This window comes from Mastigoproctus giganteus, chromosome 14 (genome assembly GCF_048544385.1).
Source record: "Mastigoproctus giganteus isolate SK-2022 chromosome 14, ASM4854438v1, whole genome shotgun sequence".
Classification (NCBI taxonomy): Eukaryota; Metazoa; Arthropoda; class Arachnida; order Uropygi; family Thelyphonidae; genus Mastigoproctus; species Mastigoproctus giganteus.
Genome location: NC_143588.1, coordinates 28,046,260 through 28,072,679, shown reverse-complemented (window position 1 = coordinate 28,072,679; position 26,420 = coordinate 28,046,260). Strand labels below are relative to the sequence as shown.

The following is a 26,420-nucleotide window of genomic DNA, read 5'->3' as shown; positions in this document are numbered from 1 at the left end:
CCCCAATCTAGCAGTTTTCTGACCCACCTAAAACTGCCTCGATAGCATTAACAAATACTCTTGCATCCCTTCTATTTAAGTGTATCACTTAAATAGAAAGGATGCAAGAGTATTTGTTGAGAATACTCTTGCTGAGAAACATTCTACCCCTTGAGCCTTGCACAATCTCTCCAGGGCCGAATTGATTGACAAGGCTCTTATCATGTACTCTCTCCTATCATGTCTGGGCAGAATTGCAGAAACTTTCAAATTTAATCCTAACTCACAACTTTTGGAAGTGAAACTTTTTTAGGCGCACTCCAGGCAGTTTTCAGATGGGAGTAAGTTGCATTTGTGGATTGACAAAAAACGTAATGAAAATGCGACCATTGCCATAAGTAAATGCATTGCAAGCACTCTCAACAGACAACTATCTTATTATGCTTAATGCCCCAGTTCTCGTGCAATCTCCGAAGTTAAGCAGCGTTAGGTGAGGTTAGCAATTGGGGGAATGACTACCACCACCTGGGAATACCTGGTGTAATTTCCTTTTGCCATAGTTTCTTTCTTTTTTTTTTCTTTTGTTAACCCGTGGAAAATATTCTTCTGATTTTTGCGTATCATTTAATTTTGTTAATTGGTAAGGTAATAAAGTGTAAATCTGTGGTTTATATCTTTACTTTTATAGCCTGTGGATAATATTCCTCTTATTTTTGTTTATTAGAATTGCCATTAATAGAATTAAAATTCAGTTTGTAAACATGATCAAAATGACAAGCGCATACTACATATCATATAGTGAACAGTATTTTGTTATGGAGTGTCCATTGTTGATTTGATCATACAGTGAACCGATCGTAAAGCAAGGATCCATGGTAGTTAGCAGTGTAAGGCGTATACCGCACATACACGTGAAATGCGTCCTTGGATTGACAAAAATCGCCAAGAAAATGTGATACAAAATGATTCATCCCTCCCACCACCACCATTGTACCAATCTATACCAGGCACGAGCGACGCATAACCCAATCAGTACCCCTACTGATTGTATCATTCTATTTTTTTCGTCATTCTCCGCCTTATTTAATAAAATAATTTCTATGGAAAAGAAATTGTAATTCAACATGCCGAAGACAAATAGTGAGCATTGTAAGGTGTATAGAGCACATATATGTGCAATGTAAGCACCAAAACCGCCTCCATTGAGTACAAAGGACATCTAATCTATTTCGACAGTGGAAGAAAATACAGAGCACGATGGAGTTGAACAAAGAAGCCAGAGAAGGTCCATCCACAGCTTCCGAGCCTTACATCTCCCCAGAAATGTTAGAAGGGAATTTGGAAGAAGTTGATACTGCAAATAAAAATGATGAGAGTCCTCGACGCCCAGTCGTAAATGAAAAGCAAAGAAGCCAAAACCAGAAGTACTCCATCAAATTGTAGAGAGCATAATACACAGCAGGAGCAGTAACAGGATTTTAAGAAACACCGAAGCATCCACACACAGTTTAAACGTACATTTCTGGATAATGATTTTGGTTCAGTCTGTTCCGTGTGTTATTGGCTTTGGTTCAAGAATGATGTGAAGAATGTAGCAGCTTGAGATCATTTTCTGCTTCAAACAGCAATTTCAAGCGAGGATGTAAGTCAAATGTCGGCCTGTAACAGTTGTTGTGGCTCTTTCAAGAACAAAATGATTCTGTCTCTATTGAATTCAAATGGTTTTAAATATCATCTGATGCCACAGCACTTTGTGAAACTAGATTTGGTAACAGAACGTCTCATATCTCCGAGGCTCTCATTCATGCAGATTCATCACCTGCAGCATTCATACAGTCAATACGGGATCCTCGGTCAAGTGATAAATGTTCACCTAAAGAAGTTTCACTTAACTTCCGTTATGTGTGCTTGGCACACACACACAATTGATTTTGCCTGACCCTGTATATTATTTAAAATTGTCATATAATTTACTTACAATATCAAGTTATAAAAATAATAGCACTCTGTACTTTGGGGTGGGGGGTGGAGTTACTGTATAGTTTCATCTCTTCCATATTTCTTCACCAAAGACTTTTTGAGAACTTTCTCATGATACATTGTATTTTGCATTTCTTCACCATATCAGTATTATCATAATTTTACACAAATCTTTGAAGTAACAGTTAAAAAAAAATACAAGGATTTGACAAGAGACTTAGATCTTCAAATGGATGTTCTTCATTTTAGCTATTTTGGTTTGCTTTGGTATTGATGGTGTTTATCATTAAATAATGCATTTTCAATGTGTACCAAAAAATATTCCCATTCTGTATGTTGTATATATTTTTAGGTACAGATTTTCTAGATTATTAGATGTTATTTGTGTATTGCCTAGGGATATTGATTTCAAAACTTTCCAACTTGCACATGTTTAGTCAATCAATATTTGTTCAAAGTGCAGGTTGAGTTGTCAGGATTGTGAAAGTAGATAAATTAATATGTCTGGTTAAATTAATATTTGGAAAGGGGAGTATAATATTTTTTAAATGGTTTCATAGTTAAATAACTTTAATTGTGCCTTATTTATTTATTTTCCCCCCCCCTTCTTATTGCTTTAGAATCTAGTGCCGGATCAGCTCTGCCTCCAAAGAGCCCATTATTGTCTCGGTAAGTAATCACTGAAATATATATAAAGGTTCCAACCACTTTATCAGTATTGACTGCTCTTTTTGCAGTTTTTCCTGGTGAGGAACTTAGTTTCTTTCAACTAGGTAAATGTTTAAAGATTAATAATTTTAAAAAATTATGAAAATTTTGAATTGATTATTTTTCAGAAATCTTATACAAGTTTATATTCTGACAGCAGTTTGAAAGTATGAGGGGTGATCAAATTGTTCTAATTGCTCAGGTAGAAACAATAACAAAACAAATTTTTTATTTCAACAGATTAAATTTAATAAATGCAACAATAATAAACTTTTCCAAATGGTGGTCCAAGGCTTGTAAATTTCACTTAGTCTAGAAGCGATATCAAAACCGATGCAAGAAAGCAAACATATGAACTTATGTAGCATCACCAAAAAAAAAAAAAAAATCACACAACCATTCCCTCTAAAAGTTTGTCCAATTACTCTTTGAATTTATTTAAGCTGTCAACTTCCACAATGACAGATGGAAATTTGTTCCTGCAATTAACCACTCACTGGCTAAAGGCAAATTTTCACATATCTATTCTACAACTGTCTTGCTCAATTTGAATTTATGCTCCCGAGGCTTCATAATCTGAGCAAGCAGAAGAATCCCATCAGAATTGAGCCTGCTCAACTCATTTAAGGCCTTACCACTTCAATCAGATCACCTTGCAGGTGCCTAGTCTCCATCTGCTGCAGTTTGCAGAACTTAAGCTTCCCTTGGTATGAAGACCCCTTCATTCCCCTCACCAATCCTGTTGCCCCTCTCTGTACACGTTCCAGCAGCCCTACATCCTTCTTGAAATGAGGCCTCCAGACCTGTATGTAGCACTCAAGGTGTGGCCTGACCATTGCCTTATACAAGGGAATAATCACCTCCTTATTCCTGCTAGAAAAATTCCTGTATATCATTGATAAGACACCATGAGCTACTCTTGAAGCCTGTCTGCACTGCTCAGAGAACTTCATATCTGCCTACACAATTACCCCAAGGTCCTTTTCATTCTCTACCACTGTCAGTGCAGAACCACAGAGTTGATACGTTGCTCTGGGGTTGCTGTTTTCCATATGTAGTACTTTACATTTGTCAATGTTAAACTTCATTTGCCACCTCTCAACCCATCTGCTCAACCTTTCCAGATCCTGTTGCAGCAGCAGCAGCATAGCGTCAGTAGTGTCCTTAACAACCCTGCCAACCTTTGTATCGTCTGCAAACTTGGACATTAAGCTTGATATACTATCATCAATATCATTTATAAATACAGAAAACAATAATAGAAACAACACTGAACCCTGAGGGACTCCCCTAATAACATTAGTCCATGATGAGCAGTGTCCATTGATTACCACTCACTGTCTTCTCCCCCTCAACCACCCCTTTATCCATAGCAGCAATTTGCCTCCAATGTCATACTGCTCCAATTTGTGCAGCAGTCTTCCATGTGTGACAGTATCAAAAGCCTCTCTAAGATCCAAATATATAATATAAAAGTTATTCCCTGCATCCAGTTCTTTTGTGACTGCATCATAGTATCCAATCAAATTGGTCAGGCAAGACTTTCCCTTAACAAACCCATGCTGTGTGTGTGTTTGAGCTATAATTGAAGTCTTGTCTAGATGATCCTGCAGTGCTTCTTTAAACAGTGCCTCCATTAATTTTCCTGGAACAGAAGTTAAACTCACAGGTCTATAATTACTTGTGACAGCCTTTGATCCTCCTTTATAAATTGGGGTCACATTTGCACATCTCCAGTCTATGGGTACTTCCCCTGAGTCGAAGGAAGCTCTCATAATTATATCTAAGGGTTTGCTTACTTCCTTTGCTGCCTCTTTTAATATAACTGGATAGATCCCATCCACCCCAGGTTTCTTTCTTGTGTTTATCTTCAACAATTTCTCCTCCACTTTACTCTCAGTTATTACAAAATTATCTAACTTACTGCCAGAGTTGAAAACACCTCTGGCATTCCCCTCGCTGAATAACCCCTCATGTGTGAATGTCAATGCAAAATATTCATTTAGTTTGTTAGCTACCTGAGCAGGATCATCAACAGTTGAACCATTGATATCAAGTGGACCAATCTGATTCATCCCCTTCCTTCTAGAGTTTACATAAGTAAAGAACTCTTTGCTGTTTTTCTTTGCATCCTTTGCCAAAGATTTCTCGTAATCTGCCTTCTCCTGCCTAACCGCCTTTGTAACTTGGTTACAGATCAACTTATATCTATCATAGGCTTCTGTGTCACATGTTAATTTGTATGTATCCCATGCATTTTTCTTCTCTACCGTATGTCTCATTAGTTCATCTGATATCCATTAAGCCTAAACTTGGAACAATATTTCTTAGTTGGTATATAAAGCCTAGTAGCTTCCAAGATAAGTTGTTTGAATGGTTCCCATTTTGAATTTGCTGTTGGTAACATCATCAGTTGGTCCCACTGTATAGAATTTAAATACTGTCTCAGACCATTGTAGTCACCTTTAAAGAAGCAAAAACCCTTTCCTTTACCCCTGATGGTAGTTACCTCTTTGAGTAAATCCCACTTCAGCACACTGCCACCTAGTGGTTCCTTTATCTGGAGATTCTTAATGCATAAAGAATGAATACTGATAATCAAATCAAGGGTATTACTCCCTCTAGTTGCTTCCTGAACATGCTGATGTAGAAAACAATCATCCAATAAATCCACAAAAGCCTTGCTAGTTTAGGCCTAAATGGTTGTCAGATGAACTAATGAGGCATGTGGCAGAGAAGAAAAATGCATGGGATACATACAAATTAATGGGTGACATGGAAGCCTATGATAGATATAAGTTGGTCTGTAACCAAGTCACAAAGGAGATTAGGCAGGCAAAGGCAGACTACGAAAAATCCTTGGCAAAGGATGCAAAGAAAAACAGAAAAGAGTTCTTTACATATTTAAACTCGAGAAGGAAAGGGAAGAATCAGATTGGTCCACTGGATATTGATGGTTCAACAGTTGAGGATCCTGCTCAGGTGGCTAACAATCTAAACGAGTATTTTGCATCTACATTCACGCATGAGGAGTTATTCAGGAAGGAGAATGATGTAGGTAAAGTAAACATTGGCAGTGAGCTGGATGATTTTGTAATAACTGAGAGGAAAGTGGAGGGGAGATTGTTGAGGATAATCATAAAAAAGGCACCTGGGGTGGATGGGATCTATCCAGTTATATTAAAGGAGGCAGCAAAGGAAGTAAGCAAACCCCTAGCCATAATTATGAGAGCTTCTTTGGACTCAGGGGAGGTACCCATAGACTGGAGAAGTGCAAATGTAACTCCAATTCACAAAGGAGGATCAAAGGCTGACACAAGTAATTATAGACCTGTTAGTTTAACTTCTGTTCCAGGTAAGTTAATGGAGGCACTGGTTAAAGAAGCACTGCAGGATCATCTAGACAAGAATTCAGTTATAGCTCAGACGCAGCATGGTTTTGTTAAGGGCAGGTCTTGCCTGACCAATTTGATTGGATACTATGATGTAGTCACAAAAGAACTGGATGCAGGGAATAACTTTGATATTATATATTTGGATCTTAGAAAGGCTTTTGATACTGTTGCACATGGAAGACTGCTGCACAAATTGGAGCAGTGTGGCATTGGAGGCAAATTGCTGCTATGGATAAGGGGATGGTTGAGTGGCAGAAGACAGAGAGTGGTAATCAATGGACACTGCTCAACGTGGACGAATGTTATTAGTGGAGTTCCTGAGGGTTCAGTGTTGGGTCCGTTGTTGTTTTCGGTGTTTATGAATGATATTGATGATGGGATATCAAGTTTAATGTTCAAGTTTGCAGATGATACAAAGGTTGACAGGGTTGTTAAGGACCCTACTGACGCTATGCTGCTGCAACAGGATCTGGAAAGGTTGAACAGATGGGCTGAGAGGTGGCAAATGAAGTTTAACATTGACAAATGTAAAGTACTACATATGGGAAACAGTAACCCCAGAGCAATGTATCAACTCTGCGGTACTACACTGACAGTGGTGGAGAATGAAAAGGACCTGGGGGTAATTGTGCAGGCAGATATGAAGTTCTCTGAGCAGTGCAGACGAGCTGCAAGAGTAGCTCTTGGTGTCTTGTCAATTATATACAGGAATTTTTCTAGCAGGGATAAGGAGGTGATTATTCCCTTGTATAAGGCAATGGTTAGGCCACATCTTGAGTACTATATACAGGTCTGGAGGCCTCATTTCAAGAAGGATGTAGAGCTGCTGGAACGGGTACAGAGAAGGGCAACAAGATTAATGAATGGAACAAAGGGTTGCTCTTACGAAGAAAGGCATTAGTTTTGCAAATTACAGAGTCTGGAGACTAGGCACCGGCGAGGTGATCTGATAGAGGTGTATAAGGCTTTGAATGGTTTGAGCATGCTCAATGCCAATGGGATTCTTCATCTTGCTCAGAATAATCACCTTGAGAGGGCATAAATTCAAATTGAGGAAGGACGGATGTCGGATAGATGTGCGGAAATTTGCCTTTGGCCAGTGGGTGGTTGGTTGGTGGAACCGACTTCCATCACTTGTTGTTGAAGTTGATAGCCTAAACAAATTTAAGGCTCAACTGGACAGGTATTTCGAACGAACGGAGGGGTGAAATGGGAGTGGGTTTTTTTTTTTTTTGGCTGATGCTGAATAAGCTTGCTTTCTTGCATCATATGCCTCTACTAATGCTAATGCTAGTGTGTGAGTGACCAACCCACAAATTCCAGTCGATATCCGGGAAATTAAAATCCCCCATCATAAGACCCTCTGATTTACTGGCCCACTCTATTTCCCTGTACAGTTTTTTTTTTATACTCCTCAGAGGCATTAGGCCTATTGCACCCTCCTACTCTCAATTTTTATCTCCCAATGCTTACGTCCTACTAAACTGACCGACAGTGCACTGTCCAGCGATGTCGACTGGCTTCACTTCCTTGGATTTTATTTGTTTCTTAACTAATAGCATAAGCCCTCTCCATTCCTATCCTGTCTATCCTTTCTGCACACATTGTACTCCCCAAATTCCAGTTCTGCATTCCTTATATCTGTGTGAGACACCACGTCTCTGCCTTTGATGTTTTGAGCAATACCTCAAATTCATCAAACTTATTTACCAAACTCCTATCATTGGTGTACATGCAAGTATACATCTACCTGTTCCTATTTTTAGCTACCCTAACACAACCCATGTGTTTACTTGTACCCCAATGACTCCCAGCAGTCTCTGAAATATCCGACATCTTATTTTCCAGGCTACTGCTCATTCCAATAGAAGCAGTGCAAGAATCACTTTCACGTATATTCTTGCAACCTTTCTATTTAAGTGTATCCCATCCCTGTAGAAGCAGTCTCTCCTGTTAACAAGTACAGACGAGGCTGAAAAAAATTATACCCCTCGAACCTTGCACAATCTTTCTAGGGCCGAATTGATCGACAGTGCTCTCATCATATACTCCCTCCTATTGTGTCTGGGCAGAATTGCAGACAATTTCAAATTCACGGCTTTTTTTTTCAACAGTGACCTCTACTTGTTAAGTAATTCTGCCGGTCTCCTACTCTTAATATCATTAGTGCCAACGTTTACAACTATATCACCTTTTGTGGCCTTAAAAAAATGATATCTGCTCTACAACGTCATCAACCTTTGCCCCTGGCAGACATTCCCTGTTTCCCCTTACAATAGAGTCACCAACTACTAGTTCCTGTGGGACTAATTAGGGCATATTATTGTTCAATAATATGCCCTAACAGTTAAAAAAGGTCAGGTTACCTCCACTTGAATCCCACGGGAGCTTGAACCTCTCCTGAAATTGAGGGGGTAACCTAACCTTTTTTCTTTAGAATCACGAGTGGACTAGCACATAAATTGTTTATTAATAAAATATTAATTTTTTATTACTGTACTTTTATTTTTAAAGACACTCATGCGGAAATTTCTTCCATCTTTAAAAGATTCATCGCTACTATTACCTGTTCACCGTTCATTACAAAACTGTTATGCACTGTTCTTTACTGGTAAATACACAATTATAATGCCAACCAATAGCTTGGCCTCTGTTGCACCCACCACCAGTTATTTCATCATTTGCCACGCCTACCTGTCAATCAATATATATCCTCCAGACCGAGCAGCACTAGAGTGCCGTATCGGGAAGCTAGTTTTCCACTTAAGTTATCTGACGTTTCTCGTCGTTCTCGTGCAGGCTTTCTTTACCTAAGCCCTACTCCCTCCTATTTTGCCTGGGCAGAATTGTTGACACTTTCAAATTAACCAAACTCACAGCATTTTTTCAATATTGACTTCTACTCATTAAGTAAATCTGCAGATCTCCTACTCTTAATATCATTAGTAACCACAATATCACCCTTTGTGCCCCTAAAAGATGATATCTGCTTTTACCCTAGAAATTTTTGTGCACCTGGCTTCTTCTGAGCTGGAATGACTCCAAGCTCTAGAGAGTAGAGTGCAATACTGTTCAGGTGACAAGCTGACCTCACCAACAATGGCTACCCAGCCCGTGTGTTGGACCAGTGCTCACTACAGGCACAAGAACTCGCCTGGGGTTCTTGCCCCCTCACAACAGCGAAACTGTATCTGCTTATATCCCATATTGCCTATTGCCCGGGTACCTCAGACCAGATATCTAGGATCTTATGCGAGTATCGTGTGAAGTTTCTACAACTTCCTGGTAGAAGTTTGCGATCACTGGTTTTGAGAGTATAAACACCCATTGCCCCTCTGTTATGCAGCGGTATTTTATACCAGATCACTTGCCATAATTGTGGCAGATGCTATTTGGGTGCAAGCTAAACACGACTCCAGGACTGCCTCGCAGAACATTGATAGGTCCATTCGCCTAGGTGACGCTGTTCACTCTGCAATCGCAGAGCATTTATGGTCAACTCAACATGACCTCAATCCCGGCCACGACAGCAAGGTGATCGACCAATCTTGGCACTACTATCACTGCCTATGGTTAGAGTCCCTAAACATATCGAGCTGTCACAAAGTTTTAAATCGCAGTAGAGGTACAAGACTACACCCAATTTTGGAGTCTGTAGTGTTAAAGAACAAGAAACATTGGCATTCATCCCATATATGCGCCGGATACCAACAGCAACAATCACTGATCTGACATAGTAAGTGATTGAACACTCTTTCTCACGTTCATGTGCACACTCTCCCAGCAACCTGCGCACGCTCTGCTTATTTACTTTATTCCGTTCCTAACATGTTATGTTATGTTTACATTTTTATGTGTGTGTATGTGGAGGAAGCTTAGCTGAGGAAGGGGTTTGTTACCCCGAAAGCTTCTTTACTATATCAAAATTCATTTAGTTTCTGTATCCACTGGTTCTACTATATTCTTCCTTTGCAAAACTATAGCAACCAGTGCCACCAGCCAATTCTGTTTTATTCGTTCAAACTATGGCGTACATACATACCTGATTAGTGTTGAACTACAGAAGTCCTTCATCTCATTAGCCCGGAACAAGCTGCACTTAGGCTTTGCACACAGATTCCACATCGCATCATTCCTAAAGACTTCCACTATAAAGCTCCCCTCAACCATGCTCTTATGAAACGTGCCTGCTTCAACTTCGGACTCCAAACCTTGAAAGTATGGATTGGTTACCTACATCTTGAGCAAAAGAGAGATAACATCAATAAATCGAGACACGTGCAGGAACTAAGAGGTTTGATCTCTCTGTTAGCATTTTCAAACCTGATTCACACCCTTTGTTGCCAGGCCAACCATGTATCTGACACTTACTCTCTTGCCAGCAATGTAAGTTTCGTATTCTAGTCAGGGAGACTCACTCTTCAAGAACTACAGACAATGCTAATTTTGTCCTAAATCTTAGCAGCAAACAATTGTCCACCAACCAAATCGATCTTCTTACCTCCAGCATGAAGTTTGTCGTTCTTATGTCGAGACCATCCATCAAACAAATTGCCATGGGGTAGAGGCAACCTTAGCCCACCTCCCTAAAGAGACTGCTGATGACATCCACTTTATGACAGCTTCTATTCTTCAACATGTTCACCCTTCTAACCCCAACTCAACCATTGCCAACACACTGCTCTTAACTCCATCATGAATTGATGGATCAACTGTTGATGATCCTGCTCAGGTAGCTAACAAACTAAATGAATATTTTGCATCGACATTCACACATGAGGAGTTATTCAGCGAGGGGAATGCCAGAGGTGTATTCAACTCTAGCAGTAAGCTACAGAATCTTGAAATAACTGCGAGTAAAGTGGAGGAGAAATTGTTGAAGATAAACACAAGAAAGGTACCCGGGGTGGATGGGATCTATCCAGTTATATTAAAGGAGGCAGCAAAGGAAGTAAGCAAACCCTTAGCCATAATTATGAGAGCTTCCTTGGACTCAGGGGAGGTACCCATAGACTGGAAATGTGCAAATGTGACCCCAATTCACAAAGGAGGATCAAAGGCTGACACAAGTAATTATAGACCTGTGAGCTTAACTTCTGTTCCAGGAAAATTAATGGAGGCACTGGTTAAAGAAGCACTGCAGGATCATTTAGACAAGACTTCAGTTATAGCTCGGACACAGCATGGTTTTGTTAAGGGGAAGTCTTGCCTGACCAATTTGATTGGATACTATGATGCAGTCACAAAAGAACTGGATGCAGGGAATAACTTTGATATTATATACTTGGATCTTAGAAAGGCTTTTGATACTGTTGCACATGGAAGACTGCTACACAAATTGGAGCAGTGTGACATTGGAGGCAAATTGCTGCTATGGATAAAGGGGTGGTTGAGGGGGAGAAGACAGAGAGTGGTAATCAATGGACACTGTTCATCGTGGACTAATGTTATTAGTGGAGTCCCTCAGGGCTCAGTGTTGGGTCCATTATTGTTTTCTGTATTTATAAATGATATTGATGATGGTATATCAAGCTTAATGTCCAAGTTTGCAGACGATACAAAGGTTGGCAGGGTTGTCAAGGACACTACTGACACTATGCTGCTGCAACAGGATCTGGAAAGGTTGAGCAGATGGGCTGAGAGGTGGCAAATGAAGTTTAACATTGACAAATGTAAAGTACTACACATGGGAAACAGCAACCCCAGAGCAACGTATCAACTCTGTGGTACTACACTGACAGTGGTAGAGAATGAAAGGGATTTGGGGGTGGTTGTGCAGGCAGATATGAAGTTCTCTGAGCAGTGCAGATGGGCTGCAAGAGTAGCTCATGGAGTATTGTCAATGATATACAGGAATTTTTCCAGCAGGGATAAGGAGGTGATTATTCCCTCATATAAGGCAATGGTCAGGCCGCACCAAGAGTACTGTATACAGGTCTGGAGGCCTCATTTCAAGAAGGATGTAGAGCTGCTGGAACGAGTACAGAGAAGAGAAGGGCAACAAGATTAGTGAATGGAACAAAGGGGTGCTCTTACGAAGAAATGCTTAAGTTTTGCAAATTACAGTGTCTGGAGAATAGGCACCAGCGAGGTGATCTGATAGAGGTGTATAAAGCCTTGAATGGTTTGAGCATGCTCAATGCTGATGGGATTCTTCCTCTAGCTCAGAATAATCACCTGAGAGGGCATAAATTCAAATTGAGGAAAGGCAGATGTAGGATAGACGTGCTGAAATTTACCTTTAGCCACTGGGTGGTTGGTTGGTGGAACAGACTTCCATCCCTTGTCGTGGAGGTTGATAGCCTAAATAAGTTTAAGGCTCAGCTGGACAGGTATTTTGAACGAACAGAGGGGTGAAGTGGAAGTGGTTTTTTTTTTTTTGGCTGATGCTGCATAAGCTTGCTTTCTTGCATCAAATGCCTCTACTAATGCTAATGCTAATGAAAGACAACACCAATTTCTTCCTTCCAGCTGACAATGGACGCTTTACGGTTGTATTGGATCATTCAGAGTATCTGAACAAGTCTCTTGCTCATCTGCTCAATACTAATGTCTATGAACCTGTACAGGACCCTCCCATCAGGGTCTTGGGACGACTAGAGTCAAAAGTGAACAAGTTGGTTTATGAGTGGTTCAAATCAGAGAAGACTTCTAGTTCCACATGTTGGCTGTTACATGCTGTGGGCTGACAGCGTCCCCAATTTTATTGCCTACCAAAGGTGCATAAACCCAGCATCCCTCTTAGGCCCATTGCCTTCTGTTGCAATTCACGAACTTATGAGTTATCAACATATGGCGCACATCTCCTAACACCACTGGTGGAAAATACAGTCCACACCGTCTCCAACAGTGAGTAGTTCCTTCTCCTTGTGAAACACCTTACAGTTCCTGAAAACAAGATCATGGCATCCTTTGATGTCATCTCCCTATTTATCTCCCTACCAGTCCAACAGGCCATCATATGTGCCAGACACCTTTTAGAGAATGATCCCATCCTATTAGATAGATCATCTCTATCTACAGAAGATATCTGTGCTGCCCTTAACCTGTGTTTATCAGCAGTGTCGTCACATTTGGCGACTCTCTCTACAAACAAATTCATGGTACGGCTATGGGTGCCTCTGTCAGCTCCGTCGTCGCCAACATCGCAATGGAGGAGTTTGAGGAACACATATTCCTGAACCCACTGGTATCAATCACCATGTGGTGCAGGTATGTAGATGACATTTTCACCATCATCCCCAATGTTTGGATACACTGCTATTAGAATACCTCAACTCCCTATCCTCCTTCATCCAGTTCGCCTTACAATTGGAAGTGAACAAGGCCCTTTATTTTCTGGATGTCTTGGTGATACATGTGGGCCTTGCATGGAAACCTTGATATACCAGAAACTGATATGCTATGGGAAATTCACGAATTACATACAGGTCAGCGCATGCCTCATGTCACCTGAACAGCACTGCACTCGCAGCTACTCTCTCGCACTTGGAGTCATTCCAGTTCAGTAGAAGCCAGGCACACCGAAGTTTCTAGGGTAAAAGTTGACCTCACCAATTGTGGCTACCCAGCCCATGTGTTGGACAAGTGCTACAAGCACAATAACTTGCAACTTGCCCGAGGCTCTTGCTTCCTTATGATGGCAAAACAGTATCTACTGCTTATATCCCATATTACCTGGGCACCTCAGGCCAGATTTCTAGGACCTTACGCGAGTACTGTGTGACGTGCTTACAACGGCCTGGCAGAAGTTTGTGATCTCTGGTCCCGAGAGTATAAACACCAATCTCCCCTCTGATATGCAGCAGTATTTTATACCAGATCACTTGCCACGATTGTGGCAGCTGCTATGTGGGGGAAAGCTCCAGACGACTCCAGGACTGCCTTGCAGAACATGATAGGTCCATCCGACTAGGTGACTCTGAGCACTCTGCAATCGCAGAGCATTTCTGTTCAACTCAACATGACCTCAATCCCAGCTGCGACAGTGAGGTGACCGACTAATATTGGTACTACTCTCACCACCTATGGTTAGAGTCCCTAAACATATCTAGCTATCACAAAGTTTGAAATCGCAGTAGAGGTACAAGACTATACCCAATTTTGGAGACTGTAGTGTTAAAGAACAAGAAATGCTGGCATTCATCCCATATATGCCCCAGATACCAAAAACAATCACCTGATCTGATATAATAAGTGATTGAACACTCTCACGTTCATGTGTGCGGTCTCCCAACAATCTGAGCATGCACTGCTTGTTTAGGTTATTCCATTCCTAATGTTTTATGTTATGTTTACATTTCTGTGTGTATGTACTTAGTTGCAGAAGGGGTTCATTATCCCAAAAGCTTCTTTACTGTATTAAAATTCATTTAGTTACCATATCCACCAGTTCTATTGTATTCTTCTTTTGCTTATTAACTGGGTTGCTCCCCAGTTTGTTTGTTGGTCACGTAGGCAACTGACAGGTGGTGAACTTTTTTATTTATGGATAAAATTTTTGGATTTTTTGAATTCTCTTTGCAGCCAAAATATCATCCTTTTTATTAATAGATTTCCATATTTATTTAACTATTGTATTGTATCTAACTTTTTATTTTTTTAATAAAAAATTTATGAAAAATGAAATGCACAAAAAATGTAAAACTGAAACACAGAAATTTTTAAATATTTAAAAAGTGTGTTGCTTTTTACATGTTGTTTTTTAAAACAGAAACAAAAAGAAATATTAATTCTTCTGAAAAAAAAAAAAAAAAAAAAACCTATTGTCATAAAATATAAACATGAAACTATTAAGCATTTCAGTTTTTGTGTTTATAAAATTACTAAGCCAGCAAATTTTTAAAATTGCACATGTGCATATATTTTTACAGTGTATGTGTGTGTGTGTGTGTTGTATCTATGAAATGATTATAATTTGACTTATCATATAAAATAATTCACATGATAGTTTTATATTTAAAAACAAAAAAATGCTGAAAAACTGGAGGACTTATTATATATTCACATCCAAAGCTCTTTTTGAAACAATTACAAGAAGGGTTGCAGGGAAGGGAACAGCCCTTTCAAGACCTCTAATGCATTTTCCAATCACTTGTTTTCAGCTAATTATTATGGTAATGCCATAAAATGTTCCCTGCAAAGACTATGCTTTATTTTGAAAGTTAGAGAATGTAACTGGAATTTCCTTGAAGTAAAACAGCATGGACACTACTATTTTTTTTTTTTTAATTCAGTTTTATTTGTTTAATCTGTTTTTATTTCTTGTTATTTGTAGGAAACTGATTAAACTAATAATGCCACTTATAGGACACCAACAAGCTAGAACAGCAATTGTTCGGTGCATTGAAAAATTTACTTGAGAAAACTGATAATTGATAAAAAGGATCACTCTGCATCTTTCTTGTTCTTTCAAACAAAAAAACATGTGAAAACCATATAATGCTTCAGTCCATATTTAGGAAGGTAGAGGAAGTTTCAGTCACTAATCTTCAACCAATTAAACATGAATAAAATCTTTTCAAATGAGTCAGCTGACAAGTCCTGTCTGACTACTTCTGGATTAAAATTAGTGATACATATATTATTGTTGTAGCCAGAGGAGGCAGGTTCACATGTACTCTCGCACCCACTCTTCATAGTGATGAAGAGTGGGTGTGAGAGTACATGTGAACAGGTGAGGTTTTTACGGCTCCAGAAAATAGAGAAGTTTTTGCTTTTTTATTGACTTAAATTGGCATATTAATTATTTTTTTAGAGTTGCTTTATATTCCTAGTAAAAATACTTTAGTTTAAATTGAATTTAGATAGAGATTTTGTAGGTTATTACTTAGTATCGGTAAGGGCATCAAATGCACGTGTGGACAGGTTTTGCAGCTCCCACAAACAAGTTTCTAATTGTACTTAGCTGCTTTATTGACTTAATTGTCAGATTAAATTATTTTCTAAAAGTAGCTTATAGACCTAGTCAAGCTCCGTGGTTTATTTTGAATTTAGATAGCACAATTTGGAAAGTAAATAATACCTCGTGTCCATAGATTAACCGTTCGTAACTTGCCGCCATTGTTATACTATACGTGTGCTAGCGTAAGGTTTAACGGAAAACTAGATAGCGAGTATAGTAGTATCAATTAATCAGTAAAATTTATTAATCTTATTAAATTTCATTGTCAATTGAATTGTACTTTTTTAACTAAATAAATATAGCGACCTAGTTATTACAAACGTAACATCATAAATTAATACATATAAGTTGACAGGGGATAAAAAAGTCATATAACGTAACTCGGAGATAATATTCAATACTGAAATACATATATATAGTGTTATAACTGCATTGGGATATAGGTTTAGGGTTATATTTTGTATTGGAATTTTATTGAACTTGAATAGAAATCATGACTCAGAGCAGCAAAGCAAAAGGCTCAAACTAGTGGAAGTGCTGTGGCTCAGGAGAGAACTGAGGGAGGCGGTTTTCCTCTGAATCACAGTCTATTGAAATGCATTGCTTGTTTGATGTTTGTGGAGCAATCAGTAACGGGACACATGATATTGCCAAGGGCGCGATGTAAGGAGTGTGAGGAAATCAGGTGCCAACTCGGCATTGTTATGGGCTTATATGAGAGCTTGAAGGACAGGGTGGATGCCCTTGAAGGATTTAAATTGAGGAGCCCATCAAGCTCTCAGCTGCACACATCAATGCCAGAGCTTGCACTTGAAATCACGCAACACAGTGGCAACCCCAAGGCAGAATGCACTGGTCCCAAAGGAACTAGTTGTTGTAGGTGACTCTATTCTTATGGAAACAGTGAACATATTGTGCAAAAAGGATAGCTGAAACAGGACCAGTGTATGTCTACCAGGGGCAAAGGTTGATGACGTTGTAGGGCAGATATCATCCTTTAAGGGCACAAAGGATGATATTATTGTACACGTTGTACACTAATGATATTAAGAGTAGGAGACTGGCAGAATTACTTAACAAGTACAAGACAATGCTGAAAAAAATTGTGAGTTAGCGTTGAATTTGAAAGTGTCTGCAATTCTGCCCAGACACGATAGGAGGGAGTATATGATGAGAGCCTTGTCGATCAGTTCGGCCCTGGAGAGATTGTGCAAGGCTGAAGGGGTAGAATTTTTCTCAGCATGGTCTGTGCTTGTTAACAGGAGAGACTGCTTCTACAGGGATGGGATACACTTAAATAGAAAGGGTGCAAGAATATTTGCTGATGCTATCGAGGCAGTGTTAGGTGGGTCGGAAAACTGCTAGCTTGGGAGGATACACGGACTAATAGTTTAACAGTAGCTGCTGGCAGAGGTAAAAGTGATTCTTGCACTACTCTATTGAAATGCAATTGAGCAGCAGACTGGAAAGCAAGGCAATGGGAATTTCCAGGACTGATGGGAGTCATAGTGGAACGAGTAAATACATGGGCTGTGTTAGGGTAACTAAGCATAGAAACAGGTGCATGTGTACTTGCATGTACACCAATGCTAGGAGTATAGATAATAAATTTGATGAGGTTGAAGTGCTAGTCAAGACATCAAAGACAGATATTGTTGGGATATCAGAGACATGTTGTCACACAGACATAAGCAGTGCAGAACTGAAATTTGGGGAGTACAATGTGTACAGAAAGGATAGACAGGACAGGAAGGGAAGAGGGGCTATGCTGTTAGTTAAGAAACACATAAAATCTAAGGAAGTGCATCCAATTGATGTTGGTGGACAATGCAATGTTGAGTCTGTTTGGTGTGACATGAGCACTGGGAAAAGAAAAATGAGATTAGGTGTGTATTATAGGCCTAATGAATCTGATGAGTATAATGAGCAATTGTGCAGAGAAATAGAGTGAGCCAGTAAATTAGATTGTCTTATAACGGGATATTTTAATTTCCTGGATATTGACTGGAATTTGTGGGTTGGTCACTAACACACTTGCAAGGCTTTTGTGGATTTATTGGATGATTGTTTTCCAGCAGCAGATTCGGGAGGCAACTAGAGGGAGTAATACTCTTGATCTGATTATCAGTAATGATTCTTCATGCATCAAGAATCTGCAGATAAAAGAACCACTAAGTGGCAGTGATCACGGTGTGCTATGGTGGCATTTACTCAAAGAGGTAACTACCATCAAGGGTAAAGGGAAGGATTTTTACTTTCGAAAAGGTGACTACGGGAGTCTGAGACAGTATTTTAATTCTATACTGTGGAACCAACTGATGATGTTACTAACAGCAAATTCAAAATGGGAAGCATTCAAAGAAGTAATCTTGGAAGCTACTAGGCTTTTCATACCAACAAAGAAATATTGTTCAAGATTTAGACCTAAATGGATGTCAGATGAACGAATTAGACATGTGACAGAAGAAAAATGCATGGGATACATATAAATTAACATGTGACACAGAAGAATAAGTTAGATATAAGCTGGTCTGTAACCAAGTTACAAAGAAGGTTGAGTAGGCAAAGGCAGATTATGAGAAATCTTTGGCAAAGGATGCAAAGAAAAACAGCAAAGAGTTTTTTACTTATGTAAACTCTAGAAAGAAGGGGATGAATCAGATTGCTCCACTTGATATCGGTCAGGTAGCTAACAAACTAAATGAATATTTTGCATCGACATTCACACATGAGGAGTTATTCATGGAGGGAAATGCCAGAGGTGTATTCAAATCTGGCAGTAAGCTGGATAATCTTGTAATAACCAAGAGTAAAGTGGAGGAGAAATTGTTGAAGATAAACACAAGAAAGGCACCTGGGATGGATGGAATCTATCCAGTTATATTAAAGGAGGCCGCAAAGGAAGTAAGCAGGCCCTTAGCCATAATTATGAGAGCTTCCCTGGACTCAGGGGAGGTACCCATGGACTGGAGATGTGCAAATGTGACCCCAATCCACAAAGGAGGTTCAAAGGGAGACATGGGTAATTACAGACCTGTTAGTTTAACTTATGTTCCAGGGAAGTTAATGGAGGCACTGGTTAAAGAAGCATTGCAGGATCATCTAGACAAGACTTCAGTTATAGCTCAGACACAGCATGGATTTGTTAAGGGGAAGTTTTGTCCGACTAATTTGATTGGATACTATGATGTAGTCACAAAGGAACTGGATGCAAAGAATAACTTTGAAATCTTATATTTGGATCTTAGAAAAGCCTTTGATACTGTTGCACATGGAAGACTGCTGCCCAATTTGGAGCAGTGTGGCATTGGAGGCAAATTGCTGCTATGGATAAGGGGATGGTTGAGTGTTAGAAGACAGAGAGTGGTAAACAATGGACTAATGTTATTAGTGGAGTCCTTCAGGGTTCAGTGTTGGGTCCATTGTTGTTTTCTGTATTTATAAATGATATTGATGATGCTATATCAGGCTTAATGTCCAAGTTTGCAGATGATACAAAGGTTGGCAGGGTTGTTAAGGCCACTAATGACAGTATGCTGCTGCAACAGGATCTATAAAAGTTGAGCATATGGGCTGAGAGGTGGCACATGAAGTTTACCATCGACAAATGTAAAGTACTACTACATATGGGAAGCAGTAACCCCAGAGTAATGTATTAACTCAGTGGTTCTACACTGACAGTGGTAGAGAATGAAAAGGACCTGGGGGTAATTGTGCAGGCAGATATGAAGTTTTCTGAGCAGTGAGGGCGGTCTACAAGAGTAGCACATGGTGTCTTGTCAATCATATACAGGAATTTTTCTAGCAGGGATAAGGAGATGATTATCCCTGTATATAAGGCAATGTTCAGACCACACTTTGAGTACTATATACAGGTCTGGAGGCCTCATTTCAAGAAGGATGTAGAGCTGCTGGAACGAGTACATAGAAAGGCAACAAGATTAGTGAATGGAACAAAGGGTTGCTCTTATGAAGAAAGGCTTAAGTTTTGCAAATTACAGTGTCTGGAGACTAGGCACCTGTGAGGTGATCTGATTGAGGTGTATAAAGTCTTGAATGGTTTGAGCATGCTCAATTCTGATGGGATTCTTCCTCTTGCTCAGAATAATCGCCTGAGTGGGCGTAAATTCAAATTGAGGAAAGACGGTTGTAGGATAGATGTGCGGAAATTTGCCTTTAGCCAGCGGGTGGTTGATTGCTGGAACAAACTTCCATCTGTCGTAGAAGTTGATAGCTTAAATAGATTCAAGGCAACACTTTACAAACATTTGGAGCGAGTGGATGGGTGAAATAAGGGGTTTTTTTTTTTTTTTTTTGGCTGATGCTATATAAACTTTCTTTCTTGCATCATGTGCTAATGCTAATGCTAATAAAATCTTTTCACATGAGTCAGCTGACAAGTCCTGTGACTACTTCTGGATTAAAATTAATGATACAGATATTATTGTTGTAGCCAGAGGAGGCAGGCTGTCATGAATTTTTAGAATGTGTTTGTGAGGGAAAGGAGAAATTTTTTAAAAAAGTAGAAAAAATAAGGGAAATGAATTCCTTCATCATTCAATGCATGCATTTCCAGTTCATAAAATTAACAAGTCAGTCAGTAAAAAACAGTATCATTTGTGTAAAAGAAATGATTTCTTTGAAAAAGGAGACCATGTTGCTTTAAGATTTTTTTTTATTTGTTGGAGGATTAGGATACTTGACATATATAATCGTTATTCATCTCAGTGGTAAACATTACAAAGACATTTGTATATCAGGTATTCAGAAAGTTATAATTTGCTATTTTTTTTTTTTTTTAATAATAATAAAGCATTGAGAGTTTTCAAATTATGTAATCACTTAAACCTTGTGCCATTTTAAAATGTAATTTTAGATAATAAGATAGACAGTGGCTGATGATTTCTCTTGGCAAAATTAGTTTAATTTATGCCTAAAAACTTCCAAAAATGAGCAAAACTCAGAAACCCATTTGGTTTTTAGTTTGTTTTACTTAGTTCTTGAGAAAACTACTTATTGATCATATATAGCTTGCTCTTAAATTGGATCACTGTCATATTTTCAAATGTCTGGATACTTTGAGCAAGGTAGAAAACTTCTTCATTATGCAGTATGTACATTATATTGTAATTTAACCTACTGTCATGGTATATTTCTGTTATCTACATCCAATAAAATTTACTTTGAATGTTTGAACGATGTTATGTGTTATGATAGAATTTGGTATGGTAAGCCCATTTCTGCAGCGGGAAGCTTTCTGAATCACTGATCTCACTTGTTCATTAGTTACGGCTACCAAACACAAGCTTGGCCTTTGAGGAGTGATTGATTTGAGCATTATAAACAGAAATACCATTACTGGTTTTTTTTTTTTTTTTTTGGTTTTTTTTTAATGGAAATTTGTAAATAAATTTTTTGTTGTCTTAATTGCCTTTTAATTATATTACCATATGTGGTACTTGCTGTTTGAATACTTTGAGTTTGTGATGTACTTCTTACAGCTATATTATAAATTATTGTATATAAATTATTTTAAATACACTTTTTAAAAAAAAAAATATTTCAGCAAGGAAAGAAGTCCTTCTCCAGCTACAGTTCAGAGCTTGCGGCAAGAATTGCCTGGAACTATTAAGTCATACAGTAGCAATGGTCAAAGTTCGCCTACAATATATTTTGGCCAGTCTCGGCCTTCTAGCATGTTGTCTCTCTCAGGTATGATTACATGTATATTATCATAACAATAAATTCTTCTTAATAATTCAATGTTAATGTACATATAAAAATAAAATGTTTTTGGTTTTTTTGATGTCCGCTTTCAGCAAAAGAGTGAAAGTTGTACTGGGACATCTGCTAAAAGATAACTGTATCCCTGACAATGTTTTCCTTCCTGTTATTGAAGGTGCCTCCATCCCATGGCTCACAGGCTATTTATGGCCAGCAGTCCTATCTTTACTTGCCAAAATATTTTGAAAAACTGATTAATCCAATTTATGTTCCTTCTATCAGTTTTTTAACAGTGATCTGTTGTGACTTTACTCACGGTAATATTGCCAAATAAAGTTTCATTAAAAGTGATATTATTGAGATTTATTTTCAAAATAGGTAGTACAAATTTTAAACAACAGTTTGATTCGCTGCCAGTGGGGAGGGACTATTAAATTTTATATTAAGTTATTGTATGCTTATATGTAATTTTTAGTAATAAATGAATATTTAATAATAAATAATTTTTTAATTTCTTAAAAGAATAATTTTTAATAATAAATAAATGATTAAATTAAATGATTAAATGAAAGAGTATTTCAAAGAAAAAGAAATAGAAGAGATAAATGAGGAAGATGAAAAGTTAGTTTGGTTACTTTGGTTGTTTATTAGCTGATACTTATGGTTCAGATTTGTTTTAAAGGGAACATAAGAATTACAGATGCCAGTTCAAAAAAACCAATGCTTATGGAAATAATTACCGACATAGTAATAGTAATTATCCAGCTCAGGACCCTTGAACACAGTATTTCAACTGTGTTCAAGAGTCCACTGTATAAGGCAACACAGTATTGCCTTATACAGTGGGATTACAATCTCTCTATCTCTACAGGATAATGTTTGATAAAATATCAGTAGGACATCATGGTCGTTCCTGGCTGCCTGTTTACACTGCTCAGAATACTTTATATCTGCCCATATTGTAATTCCCAGATTCCTTTCTTCCTCTAATATTTTTAATTCAGTCCTCCCGCCAAGTGTAAGACAAAACCTAGCTGCCAATTTCTCTGACCACTTTTGAAGCCTGTTCAAATTATCCTGAAGGAGCACTGCTTGGCACTGATCATTAACAACTCTACCAATCTTTACATTGTCTGCAAATTTTGATATCATATCATTGGAGGTTTGAGAAAGAGGGTAGCCTGTGCGATCGCGGCATTTTGCCGCTCCTGGAACAGAGAAGTTTTTTTCTGATTTATTTTCTGTTTTATTAGCTTAAATTGGCATATTAACTTATTTTCTAGAGTAGCTTTATATTCCAATTTACGATACTTAGTTTAAAGTAACTTAGATAGAGATTTTGTAGGTATTACTTAGTATCGGTTAGGGTATCAAATCCACGTGTTGACCATTCGTAAATTGCCGCCATTGTAACGCGATACAAAATATCTTGAACTAGATAGCATAAGCTTAATATAGTATAGTATAGTACATAATATTGTCAGTTAATCAGTAAAATCTATTAATCTTGTTGAACTTCATTGTCAATTAAATTGTACTTTTAACTATACATATAACGACTTAGGTTACGTAACATAAATAATTAGAAAAATAAATAATTAATACTTAACTTGATACGGAAGTTATATAAATGGATTTCGTAGATAACACTCGATACTGAAACATAAATATAGCGTTATAACCGTGTTGGGATACAAGTTTAGGGTTTTAATTTTGTACTGAAATTGAAATTTTATTGAAATTAAATCGAAATCATGACTCAAACCAGAGCAGCAAAGCAAAAGGCTCAAGCTAATGGGAGTGCTGTGGCTCAGAGGAGAACTGAGGGGGGACAGTTGCCCTCTGCAGCCTTTTAAAATGCACTACTTGCTTGATGTTTGTGGAGCATTCGGGAACGGGACATGATACTGCTGTTGGGGATGTCTTTGTGTGTGCGCGATGCAAGGAGTGTAAGGAAATCAGGCAACAACTCAGCATTGTTATGGGCCTATATGAGAGCTTGAAGGACAGGGTGGATGCCCTCGAAGGATTAAAAGTGAGGGGCCCATCAAGCTCTCAGCTGCCCACACCAATGCCAGAGCTTGCACTTGGTCATCACGCAACACAGCAGCAGCCCCCAAGGCACAATGCACTGGTCCCAAAGGAACTAGTAGTTGTTGATGACTCTATTGTCAGGGAAACGGGAAACATGCTTTGTAAAAAGGATAGGTGGAACAGGACCAGGGTATGTCTGCCAGGGGCAAAGGTTGATGATGTTGTAGAGCGGATATCATCTTTTAAGGGCACAAAAGGTGATATAGTTGTACACGTTGGCACTAATGATATTAAGAGTAGGAGACCGGCGGAATTACTTAACAAGTACAGGTCACTATTGAAAAAAAGCCGTGAATTACGGTTGAATTTGAAAGTGTCTGCAATTCTGCCCAGACACGATAGGAGGGAGTATATGATGAGATCCCTGTCGATCAATTCGGCCCTGGAAAGATTGTGCAAGGCTCAAGGGGTAGAATTTTTTCAGCCTGGTCTGTACTTGTTAACAGGAGAGACTGCTTCTATTGGGATGGGATACACTTAAATAGAAAGGGTGCAAGAATGTTTGCTGATGCTATCGAGGCAGTGTTAGGTGGGTCGGAAAACTGCTAGATTGGGGAGGATACATGGATTAATAGATTAACACTAGCCACTGGCAGAGGTGAAAGTGATTCTTGCACTGCTTCTATTGGAATGAGCAGAAACCTGGAAAATAAGATGCAGGATATTTCAGAGACTGCTGGGAATCATTGGGGTTCAAGTAAACACATGGGTTGTGTTAGGGTAGATAAGAAAAAGAACAGGTGCATGTATACTTGCGTGTACACCAATACTAGGAGTTTAGTAAATAAATTTGATGAATTTGAGGTATTGCTCAAAACATCAAAGGCAGATATTGTTGGGATTTCAGAGGCGTGGTGTCACACAGATATAAGGAATGCAGAACTGGAATTTGGAGAGTACAATGTCTACAGAAAGGATAGACAGGATAGGAAAGGAGGAGGGGTTATGCTATTAGTTAAGAAATACATAAAATCCAAGGAAGTGAAGCCAGTCGCCATCGCTGGACAGTGCAGTGTCGAGTCAGTTTGGTGTGACATAAGCATTGGGAGATCAAAATTGAGAGTAGGAGTGTGCTATAGGCCTAATGACTCTGATGAGTATAATAAGAAACTATACAGGGAAATAGAGTGGGCCAGTAAATCAGAGAGTCTTATAATGGGGGATTTTAATTTCCCAGATATTGACTGGAATTTGGGGGCTGGTCACTCACACACTAGCAAGGCTTTTGTGGATTTATTAGATGATTGTTTTCTACATCAGCATGTTCGGGAGGCAACTAGAGGGAGAATACTCTGGATTTGATTACAGTAGTGATTCTTCATGCATTAAGAATCTGCAGATAAATGAACCACTAGGTGGCAGTGATCACAGTGTGCTGAAGTGGGATTTACTCAAAGAGTTAACTACCATTAGGGGTAAAGGGAAGGGTTATTGCTTTCGTAAAGGCGACTACGATGGACTGAGACAGTATTTAAATTCTATACAGTGGGACCAACTGATGATATTACCAACAGCAAATTCAAAATGGGAACCATTCAAAGAACTTATCTTGGAAGCTACTAGGCTTTACATACCAACTAAGAAATATTGTTCAAGGTTTAGGCCTAAATGGATGTCAGATGAACTAATGAGACATATGGCAGAGAAGAAAAATGCATGGGATACATCCAAATTAACAAGTGACACAGAAGCCCATGATAGATACAAGTTGATCTGTAACCAGGTTACAAAGGAGGTTAGGCAGACGAAGGCAGATTACCAGATATCTTTGGCAAGGGATGCAAGGGAAAACAGCAAAGAGTTCTTTACTTAGGTAAACTCTAGAAGGAAGAGGATGAATCAGATTGGTCCTCTTGATGTCGATGGGTCAACTGTTGATGATCCTGCTCAGATAGCTAACAAACTAAATGAATATTTTGCATCGACATTCACACATGAGGAGTCATTCAGCGAGGGGAATGCCAGAGGTGTATTCAACTCTGGCAGTAAGCTAGAGAATCTTGTAATCTCTGAGAGTAAAGTGGAGGAGAAATTGTTGAAGATAAACACAAAAAAGGCACCTGGGGTGGATGGGATCTATCCAGTTATATTAAAGGAGGCAGCAAAGGAAGTAAGCAAACCCTTAGCCATAATTATGAGAGCTTCCTTGGACTCAGGGGAGGTACCCATGGACTGGAGATGTGCAAATGTGACCCCAATTCACAGGGGAGGATCAAAGGCTGACACAAGTAATTATAGACCTGTGAGTTTAACTTCTGTTCCCGGAAAATTAATGGAGGCACTGGTTAAAGAAGCACTGCAGGATCATCTAGACAAGACTTCAGTTATAGCTCGGACACAGCATGTTTTTGTTAAGGGGAAGTCTTGCCTGACCAATTTGATTGGATACTATGATGCAGTCACAAAAGAACTGGATGCAGGGAATAACTTTGATATTATATACTTGGATCTTAGAAAGGCTTTTGATACTGTTGCACATGTAAGACTGCTGCACAAATTGGAGCAGTGTGGCATTGGAGGCAAATTGCTGCTATGGATAAAGGGGTGGTTGAGGGGGAGAAGACAGAGAGTGGTAATCAATGGACACTGCTCGTCGTGGACTAATGTTATTAGTGGAGTCCCTCAGGGCAAAGTGT

At 38.9% G+C, this 26,420-nt stretch overlaps 1 protein-coding gene across 1 annotated transcript in view; it reads left to right on the top strand.

The window, feature by feature from the left end:
• The window catches only part of LOC150075035 (tensin-2-like), a 737,845-nt gene that overhangs the window by 665,352 nt on the left and 46,073 nt on the right, over window positions 1-26,420 (top strand). The window contains exons 25-26 of the mRNA XM_090389056.1: window positions 2,580-2,628; window positions 21,533-21,678. Of these exons, the coding sequence (XP_090245182.1) occupies window positions 2,580-2,628; window positions 21,533-21,678 (195 nt within the window). The remainder of the gene's footprint in view (window positions 1-2,579; window positions 2,629-21,532; window positions 21,679-26,420) is intronic.